This window comes from Petaurus breviceps, unplaced genomic scaffold, assembly GCF_028583685.1.
Source record: "Petaurus breviceps papuanus isolate PSGF00001 unplaced genomic scaffold, PetGlider_PUasm1.0 138, whole genome shotgun sequence".
NCBI classification, from domain to species: domain Eukaryota; kingdom Metazoa; phylum Chordata; class Mammalia; order Diprotodontia; family Petauridae; genus Petaurus; species Petaurus breviceps.
In genome coordinates, this window is record NW_027185694.1 from 2,957,234 (window position 1) to 2,967,797 (window position 10,564).

The 10,564-nt window shown below is 38.1% G+C and overlaps 1 protein-coding gene across 2 annotated transcripts in view; it reads left to right on the forward strand.

Moving 5' to 3' along the window:
* Positions 1–9,918, forward strand: part of FRMD3 (FERM domain containing 3) — a 348,473-nt gene extending 338,555 nt beyond the window's left edge. For both annotated transcript variants that reach the window (XM_069105383.1, XM_069105393.1), the window contains one exon: positions 8,771–9,918. In XM_069105383.1, the coding sequence (XP_068961484.1) occupies positions 8,771–9,369 (599 nt within the window). In that variant the 3' untranslated portion in view covers positions 9,370–9,918. The remainder of the gene's footprint in view (positions 1–8,770) is intronic.
* Positions 9,919–10,564: the final 646 nt, after the last annotated feature.

Sequence of the window (10,564 nt, forward strand, 5' to 3'; positions counted from 1 at the left end):
CTCCTCTCCTCTCCTCTCCTCTCCTCTCCTCTCCTCTCCTCTCTCCTTTCCTTTCCCCTTACCTTCTCTAATGGAAACATTTTCCCCTAGATTTTGTAGGATTTTTGTCACTGTATGCTTAGTAAAGGATGCCATCAGAGAATGTATGCCTAGGGAAAAAAGAAAGATCAGATGGTCACTTAGGAAGAAGACAGCTGATGGGCAACTCACATATTGTATTGGTATTCACACCATGTCAAAAGAACTAGAAAAAGACCCTGAGCCTATTAGAAGGATTCCTCATGGTGAATTTATGGGAGGACTTGAATTAAGTTGTACAGGATAGGTGGTATGGAAGGGTAATGATCTGTCTCAATAAGTCAGTGAATCTAACTTTATGAGGCATTTACTATGTGCTAGAAGAAAAAGGAAAAACGGTTTTTGCACTCAAGGAACTTACCTCTTGGCCAAAATACCCATATCAATGAGGCCAGGGATAGACTGAAGTCTACAGAGTGTCACATACATAGTAGGTGCTTAAAATACATTTACCGAATGAAATGACCCCAGAAATCAGTTGGTGCTAAACCTATTCGATTTTAATTCTAATCTAAGCTGCCCTATAGAGGTTTGTAATCCAAGGAAGATTTGGTTTGATCTGGATTTGATCTCCTTAAGAAATTGCTTCGAAATGTTAGGTCTGGGCTCCTGGTGTGTGGAAGGAACTTTTCTAGCTGACTTCACAAAGAATGCTCCCATGATCTTTGGGCTATTGCACAAGGACTCTAAAGCCATATTCCTTGTTCTTTTTAATAGTCTCCATAGCTTCATGCCCCTCCGAAGTCTTACTGTCACTTTTGGTTCCCTGATCATGAGAAAGGACCCCCTTAGCTGATCTCCAAAGGTTTCTCCTTTGGACTTTAGGCCTTTTACTTTTCACAAGATGTCAGTGGTTCTAGAAACCCTAACTCTCTTTTTTAACTACTCTGCTCTTTTGGTGAAGGGCTTGTCTATCTTTTGCCCTGGGCCTCATGAGCATAGTGTCTGGGCATAGTGCCACCCAGAGGCTAACTGTCTCAATGACAACTGACATCATTGTTGAGTCTGGTTTCTTCTCTCTCTCTCTCTGTCTCTTTCTGTCTCTGTCTCTCTCTGTCTCTGTCTCTCTCTCTCTCGTATTTCACTAGAACAAATTTCCCTTCCTGGGTTTTCTGTAGGATTTCTCATTAAATTCATATTTACAAGATATCTCTGGGCTCCAGATCGCTTACAGAAGACCCAGTGAATCTTGGTTCCTTTCCAGGGCTTAGGTATTAGCTCCATTCACTTAGCTTTCTTTCATTTTAATTCAAACAGCATTTATCAAGAGCCTACTACATGCTAGGCATGTTGCTAGACACTGGACATACAATGACAAAGCAAAAATAACCCCTGTTTTCAAAGACATCATACACATATGTATTTATATAAATATATACACTTATACATACATATTTTTTATATATTGCATATATATATTCTATTTTCATTAGGACCTTAATACAAACATGAACATTTCCATATAAAAACAAAAAAAAAGTAAATGCATATGAAACTGTGAATAGCTATTGTATTCAGCTTGGATAAAAAAAAAGGTGTATATTAAATTTGACAAAATAATGCCAACACTGCTTGCTTATCTGTGCCCCCTACTAAACCTCCTTCTGCTTTCCTCTGTTTTTTAATGTTTCAATGGTGTTCTTGCCTTTTTCCTTTTGTTATATCGTTATCACTACCCTTCCCTCCATACTCTTTTGTACAACTCTTTCCCCTTAAAATAAAGGTGATGACTAAGTACAGTCATTTCAAACAAATTTATACATTGGCTTGTTGTGTCTACAAATGTATTTCTAACTCTACATATCTGGTCCATCACTTCTCTGCCAGGAAGTCAGAAGCATTATTTTATCATCAGTCTTCTAAAATCTCAATTGGTCATTACATTCATTTATGTACATTCTTTAGTCTTTCAGGATTGTTTTCTTTTATGTTAATGTAGTTAATATTTGAATTGTTCCTCAGGTTCTGCTCACTTCACTCCATATCAATTCATGCAAATCTTTCCAGGTTTCTCTGAATCTATTCTCTTGGGCCATTTCTTACAGCTTAATAATTATTCTATTATATTCATATACCATGGTCTGTGGAGCCATTATCCTTAGTTCTAGTTATTTGGTACAAGGAAAAAAGAACTGCTATGAATATTTTTGTATATATGGATCCTTTCCTTCTGTTTTTGGTCTCCTTGGAGTAGCATGCTTCTAATGGCAGTATTGCTGAGTCAAAGTATATGCATAGTTTGGTGAATTTGGGGGGTATAGTTCCACATCCAGAATCACTGGACCATTTCATGGCTTCACCAATAATAGAGTGTGCTCACCCTTCAACAGCTCTTGCATCAATTTTTATTTTCCTTTTTTTTTTTTTTTTTTTTTTTTTTTTTTTTTTGTTTAAGGGGTTTAATTGGAACCCTCGAGTTTTTTTTATTTTTTTTTTTTTTTTTTAGCTTTTGAATCATTTTTTTTTTTCTTTTTTTTTTTTTTTTTGTTTTCTTTGTCTTTCTGATTAAGGAGTTTAAGCTGGAACCTCAGAGTTGTTTTAATTTGTATTTTTCTTATTAGCAGTTTGAAGCATTTTTCTGATGTTCATTGTAATCACTTATAATAATAATAGCTAATTTGATGTAGCACTTAAATTTTGCAAAGTCCTTCACCAATAAAATTTCATTTTATTCTCAGAGCAAACCTGGGTGTTGGTGCTATTATTCTTTCCATTTAAGAGATGATGAAACTGAGGCAGGCAAAAGTTAAGTGACTTCCCTAGGTGTAATGGAAATGCAAATTTAAAGATCTTCCCTGCCCCTAGGCTAAAGTGCACCTGAAGCCTGGGGTGGGAGGCTTGTTTTTCAGTAGATGCTTTTTGATTGGCCAGTGGGTCAATAAGGTTGTTACATTCTCTGAGCCAGGAGAAGGCTATATAAGCCCTGATGTGTAGCTTTGTTTTGGGGGCTCACTTTGAGAAGTGTTCTGTGATTTGATCTGTATTCTCGGAAGCCGTTGTCCAGGGCCCCCCCGGCTTTGAAAAACCCAGATGTGGAAACCCAGATGTTGACTGGGTATGGATGTAATGGTTGGACAGTTTGGAAATCTGTCTACTTGATCTGTTTCTGTCTTGATAATTCTGCCTATATACTTTGAAGTTCGGGGTGCTGACCTTTTTCCCTGAACAAGGTAAACGATATATGTCTGACTGATTAAAGTAAGCTTGTTAACGCATTTTGAGTTGCTTTCCTTTAACAAAGCAGATCCAAGAACCTGTATGAGCAGCCACCCTGGAGACGCCCGGGTGCTTGCTGCTACACTAGGTTATATAACAAGTGTGTGTCTGAGACTGGATTTGGACTAAGGGTTTCCTGCCTCCTACACTAGTTCTTCCCTGAGTTTTTCTTTTCTCCTCTGCACCCCCCCCTCCATCCCAGATGAGTGGTCTTTTCTATAATTTGGATTCATAACCTCAAAGCTACTTTAATCATATAATACAAATAAGGAACTATTTCTTTAATAAGTAAGAGATGCTATTTTTCCCTGACTAAAATAATTAGAGGTACCTTACTCTAGTCTAATCACTATTGGGATTTCTGGGGTAATTTTAGATTGGTTATTACAATATGCTTGTGACTATGAGGCATTCTTTTCATCTTCCTGTGTCTGTTTCCTCATCTGTAAAATGAATCTACCCACATTTTCCACCTATCCACTTCACAGGGTTGTATTTAATCATTGAGTCAATAAACATTTGTTAGGCACCTACTATGTGCCAAGCACTGTGGTAAATGCTGCATACAAATATAAAAAACAAAGATAATCCCAGGCCTCAAGGGGTTTGCAGTCTAAGTTATATTGAGATTGCGTTGGGATATCTCAATATATATTGCGAAGTACAATATAAATGTGTGTTAGTGTTCTGTAGACTATGTTCTTCATTGGGTTTTGGGGGTAGCATCCTTACCAGTATGGTCAAAATAAATTGACAGGCTTGCAAGCATTTAGAAAAATGACAATGCCTATTTTTGCATTATTTTCCTCATATAGAAGGAGATTCTAGCATTTGCCTCGTTCAGTAGAATACAGTACAAAGTCTTCTTCATTAATATAACCTGTCAGTAATAATTATCTTCCTCATCAGCATTCTTCTGATTGCTGTTATTCCAATTCCTAAAGAATTACTTCAAACTGAATTATGGAGTTACATGATTGATGTAAAAACTGTCACCTTGTTTTCCTAATTCCTTATAATCTTCCTTCCAAAACAATTATTCAGGAGGTGAGCTGTAGGAATTTGCTTAGCATATTTACCTATTTATATTTTTAACACACCAGCGAAATCAAGTGAAGCCTGTCAAACATTCCAGACGTAGTAAGACTAACTCTACTAATTTTCCATTTCTAGTCATTTTTGGTACCTAAATGTGTGCTAATGTGGACAAAAAGTCCATCAGCTAAGGTAGATTGAGAAATTGTGAATTAGCTGCTAGTAACTTTGCATAGGACATTCTTGTGACGCCAACATTTTAGGCAACATGTATCTCCCCTATTTGATGTCTTCTTCCCTTTGACATATCCCAAAGTAGAAAGGGTTGTATCTGGAGGTTAATGGATTTTCCCCAGTAGAAGTCTCCATGAGAAACCCAGATGACTCCTTGTTGGGAATGTTGTAAAGAACATTATGGGCACATGCATAGATCAGGTGTGACGGGCTCCAAGCTCTCATCCATCTCTGGGACTCTGTGTCTCCTTCCTTAGAACATGTGGTTCTTGGTGGGAGGGATTGTCTTATTTCTTGTATTGAATCCTTAGCTCCTAGTACAGTGCCTGGCATACAATAGGATTCAGAAAGGCTTTTGGTAGAAGATGGGATTACAGCTAGGACTTGAAGGAAACCAGGGAAGCCAGGAGGTAGTGATGAGGTGGGAGATTCAGGCATGGTGGACAACTAGCAAAAATGCCCAGTCAGAAAATGGATTATCTTGTTCAAGGAACATCAAGGAGTTTGATGTCACTAGACCACAGAGTACATCCATCCACACTTATATTCTCTTCAGTTTAGAGAATTACAAGTTATAAAACCAGATCAAAACCATTGTATTTTAAAAGTCAAGAAATGATATGGGGGTGGCTAGGTGGCACAGTGAATAGAGCACTGGCCCTGGAGTCAGAAGGACCTGAGTTCAAATCTGGCCTCAGACACTTAATACAAAAACTAGTTGTGTGACCTTGGGCAAGTCACTTAACCCCAATTGCCCTGCCCCTCCCCTTCAGAAAAAAAATTGGGGGCAGTTAGGTGGTGCAGTGAATAGAGCACTGGCCCTGGAGTCAGGAGGACCTGAGTTCAAATCCGGCATAACACAAAACTAGCCGTGTGACCTTGGACAAGTCACTTAACCCCAATTACCTCCAAAAAGCAAAAAAAAAAAAAAAGAAGAAAGAAAGAAATGGACATAGGGCTACATATGAGCTTCTTGAGGGAAAGGACTATTGTTCTTTTGTCTTTGTGTTATTACCTATTACTTTTATATTATCTTTGTGCCTAGCAAAATGCCTGGTGCATAGTAGCTCCTTAGTAAATGCTTGTTGATTGATTGAGTTTCTTCCATAAATTTTATAAACAGCTCATACTTCTCAAGCAGTTTTGCCTTTTATTATAATGTCTCTTCTCTTAGTGACCATGTCAAGTGTTTGTTGAATGAGACAGTTTAGGGGTTATTTTAGATGACTTGTGGCAACTCTTTATGATTATTTAAATTTAAGAAACAGTGATAATTGTAGTAGATATATTTTATTCATTTTCCATTTTTCAGAATCAGTAGCTCATTTGATTGTAGTCAATATATTTTATTATCCATTTTCCATTTTTTAAAGTCACTAGCTTATTTGAGTATGTTGAATTGGTTGTTATATTCTGTGGAATATCTTCTTATCAGTCAATCCACAAACATTAGGATCTGTGATTTCACTAATGTGTATGTTCCCTCCAGTGATGTAGACCAAAATTATCCATGACTGGTTATCTATGAAGTCATTGTCCACATTCTTCCATAGATTTACTATAGGTGGCCTCTCCAGCATGTTGAGGGCCACTTTACTGTTCTCTTGACATCATACATAGTGAAACTTTTCATCCCTAAAATTACTCTTAACATATAACCATCCATTCAAAATATATTCGGTTTGTTCTTGTATCTTGTCAATAGTTAATCAGCTTTTTTATCTGAAACAATAAGCCATTTATTTGTTGTTGCTGGAGCAGGAGATCTGACTTTATTTTGTTTCCTTTTCCCTTTCTTACCAATCTCTCTCTCTCTCTCTCTCTCTCTCTCTCTCTCTCTCTCTCTCTCTCTCTGTCTCTCTCTCTCTGTCTCTGTCTCTCTGCCTCTCTGTCTCTGTCTCTCTGTCTCTCTCTGTCTCTCTCTGTCTCTTTCTGTCTCTCTCTCTCTCTCTGTCTCTCTCTCTCTCTGTCTCTCTCTCTCTCTGTCTCTCTCTCTCTCTCTGTCTCCCTTCCTCCATCCCTCTCCATCTCTCCTTCCCTCCCTTCCTCTTCTCTTCTCTTTCTCTCTCTGCGGGGGGAGGGGAGAGGTGAGGGGGGTGGGAGTGGGTGGAGGGGTGGAGAAGAGAGCACTAAATGCTAAAGGGAAACAGGAAGGGTTTAATGTAGAAAGTGGCACTTGAAGAGAGTATTGAAGGAAACAAGGGATTGGTGAGGAGTAAGTACATTCCAGGCTTAGGGGAACCAGTGCCAAAGTGTGAGTACAGGAGATGGGGTGTTGTACAACAGAGACAAGACTAGTTGGGCTATATCATGGAATGGGGCAAAGGAAAAAGGAAGAAATATTTTCTTCCTGGATCAGGATTCCCAATCATATACAATGTTTGCCTTATCCTCTTTTATAAATGTGTGTAATGGGAATGTAAATTTTTAAGATCTTCCCTGCCCCTAGGCTAAAATGCACCTGGAGCCTGGGGTGGGAGGCTTGTTTTTCAGTTGATACTTTTTGATTGGCCAGTGGGTCCAAAAGGTTGTTACACTCTCTGAGCCAGGAGAAGGCTATATAAGCCCTGATGTGAGGCTTTGTTTTGGGGGCTCACTTTGAGAAGTGTTGTGTGATTTGATATGGATTCTGGTAAGTCGTTGTCCAGAGCCCCCTGGCTTTGAAAAACCCAGATGTTGAAACCCAGATGTTGATTTGGTGTGGATGTAATGTTTGGACAGTTTGGAAATCTGTCTACTTGATCTGTTTCTGTCTTGATAATTCTGCCTGTATACTTTGAAGTTCGGGGTGCTGACCTTTTCCCCCTGAACTAGGTGAACGATACATATCTGACTGATTAAAGTAAGCTTGTTAACCCATTTTGAGTTGCTTTCCTTTATCAAAGCAGATCCAAGAACCTGTGTGAGCAGCCACCCTGGGGACACTGGGGTGCTTGCTGCTACAATGTGATAGCAACATTGATGCATGTCTAAATGGTATGAAAGTTTTAGATTTTAGAGATGTTATACTTTTGCACACTGAAAATTACAATAATTTTCCCCTTCATTGTGAACTTTTTCTTCCATTGGGTCACTCCCATATTATGATTAGTTATAGAATGATGGAAAATTCTTAAGACATTATAATAATTATGCTTTTCTGTGGGAGGGGTCTTTTTACTGAAGCTTCTTAGGGTCATGAAGATGCTAGAAATTAGGTAATAGTATGTGATTATTTTTGAAAGATCTTTCCACATATTTCCAGTAAAACCTACTCATTTTTAGGTAGTGAAATGCTAAAATAGCTTCTTCAATTCACATGTGGGGTCACTCTTACGGCTATGAAAATTTGTATGGTTTTCTGGACTTTGGCTAAGTATAGAGATGAATGAAATAGCCAGATGGTTCCTTGATTTTTCCAGTTACTTTAAGTGCCATAATACTGAATGATATTTCTTTATGCTCATTATGGTGACTCCTTCCTGGGAAATGAGGCTGGAAAATATGAAATGGGGATTGCCACAACTGTGTTGAAATTATAGCTTGTGCTGGTTTTCCATGGTATCTCTTGGTTCCCCTTTTGATATGCCTTCTCAGACAGTTGGGAAGACTTTTCCAAATAAAATACTGTCCATTTCAGAATGAAGATCTGTCATATAGTCAGAGATTCAGAGCTATAAAGGATCTTAGAGGCCATTGAATCGACCCCATCATTTTTTCAGATGAGGAAACTGAGGTGGTTAAGTGGTTAAGCCCAGGGTCAAAGATAGGATTTGAACCTGAGTCTTTCTGACATAGCACAGATTGAACTAAAGGACATGGAATAAGGAAGACCCAAGGTCAAATCCTGCTTGTGATACTTCCTAGCTATGTGATGCTGGGCAAGTCCCTTAACCTCTATAAGCCTCAGTTTCCTTATCTGTAAAATGAGGGGTTTAGACTTGATGGTTTCTAATGTCCCTCCCAGCTCTAAATATATCAATTTTCTCTAATTATTTGCCTTAGAATTTCAAGGTCTTTTAAGTTAGAACTTCCAGTCTAGTCATGATTACACACAAACATGTTCTTTTTTATTTGAACTTAGTAAGTTATGTTTTGGAATTATTACCACAGACCTTCCTGCTAGAGTAAAGATCATGCTAAAATAAATTCTCTACATCTTTTCCATTAGCCTAGAAATGTTGTTAGAAAGCTACTCAAGTTTAAAAAATCCAATTTCTCTTGGCAGGAATTCCATTGCTGAGAGAAGATGACAACTCAGCCCCTGTGATATCTAGCTCACCAATCAAGAACATTGGAGAGTATGGGGACTTCTCAAGGGAGCAGGAGGAGAAAATAAAAGAAGAACCTTTGACCATCTCAGAACTGGTCTACAACCCAAGTGCCAGCCTGCTTCCCACCCCAGTCGATGAGGATGAGATCGACATGCTCTTTGACTGTCCTTCGAGGCTCGAGTTGGAAAGAGAAGACACTGATTCATTTGAGGACCTAGAAGCGGATGAAAATGCCTTTTTGATGGCTGAGGAGGAAGAGCTCAAGGAGGCCCGGAGAGCCCTGACATGGAGCTATGACATTTTAACAGGCAACATCCAGGTGAACCCCTTCGTCAAGAGTTTCTCCAGGCTCCTCGTCGTAGGCTTGGGACTGTTACTGTTTGTATTTCCTCTCCTCCTCGTCCTTTTGGAGTCGGGCATCGATTTGTCCTTTCTTTGTGAAATTCGTCAGACGCCAGAGTTTGAGCAATTCCACTATGAATATTACTGCCCTCTCAAGGAGTGGGTGGCGAGCAAAATAAACTTCATCCTCTACTTGTTGGGATGCTCATAAAGTTAACAGATTATGTGACTAAGGGCTATATTCAATACTAGGGATTTTTCTTTTTTCTCTTTTTTTAGTAACTGCTTGGTTTTTAGAAAGGTCATGGGGCCATCAGCAGGTAGCTCTTTTCATTCTTGTTCCATATATATCAGACTGTTCAACTCCTTAAGTTAGCTTTTCATAATTCAATACACTTGAGTAAGTTAAAAGTCAAATAAAACATTATTTTAGTTATAGGCCAGAATGCTAGTCCTATTTAAGTAACTAAAAAGACATTTATTTTTATTGCATTGTAGGCTAACTGCTTACCTACTGTACCATAGAACATTATGCAGAGCTAACTTTTGCTTTTTTTTAGGTTTGTAGCATTATAAGTTGTAAGGTTCAGAACCTGTATTTTAGTAAAATTGGAGGGAAGTGTTTTTGAATATACTCCTTAGTGCAACAATCTCTTCTAACCAATGCCTATACAAGCAAAGTTTATGCTGGGTTTTTGTTGTTTTTTTTAAAAATATTTTTATGTGTTCAAAATATTTTGGTAAATTTTTAGCAAAAGAAGTCTTCTGAAGTTATTTAAGTGTACAGATTGTAAGATTAATGCACAAACGGCACATGGGGAATTTTTTTAATGTTTTGGCAGTGATTTGTTTTTAAAAAAATATTTTTGGCTGGACAGTTCTATAATTTGTTATACCTGCATATGAGATAGCAAACTGTTAGGAGAATAATATAGGAAGTTTAGGAAACAGAAGATAGAATGGGGACTATATCTAATTTAAAAAACAACACCACCACCTATGAAATATGACAGAAGTTGCTCCAGTAACAATAATCTGTTTCTGAATATCTTCTTTCTAAAGTGTAGGGAGACAATATCATTGCAAGATGACCAGTCACCTTCAGCTAGGTCCTGTTATTTTCTATCTCAGCTGATGCAGCAGAAAGTCATTGGAAGAGAGTGAAAGTGATTCCCAAGAAGGCACTGAATCCCCAAGCTAATTGTACATTGTGTACATAAGGAGAGAAAGGAAAGGAGGACTAGAATGTAGCCCCCCAAAAGAATTTCTAGCCAGAACATGGTAGGTGAGTGGTAGAAGCTTAACTTTAAGAAAGCCATGGGAGATGTAGATTATATGATGATTTAAAAGAATGAAGCATGGAATCAGAGTTGATAGATGTGTATTATTACAAATGCATTTTTTAG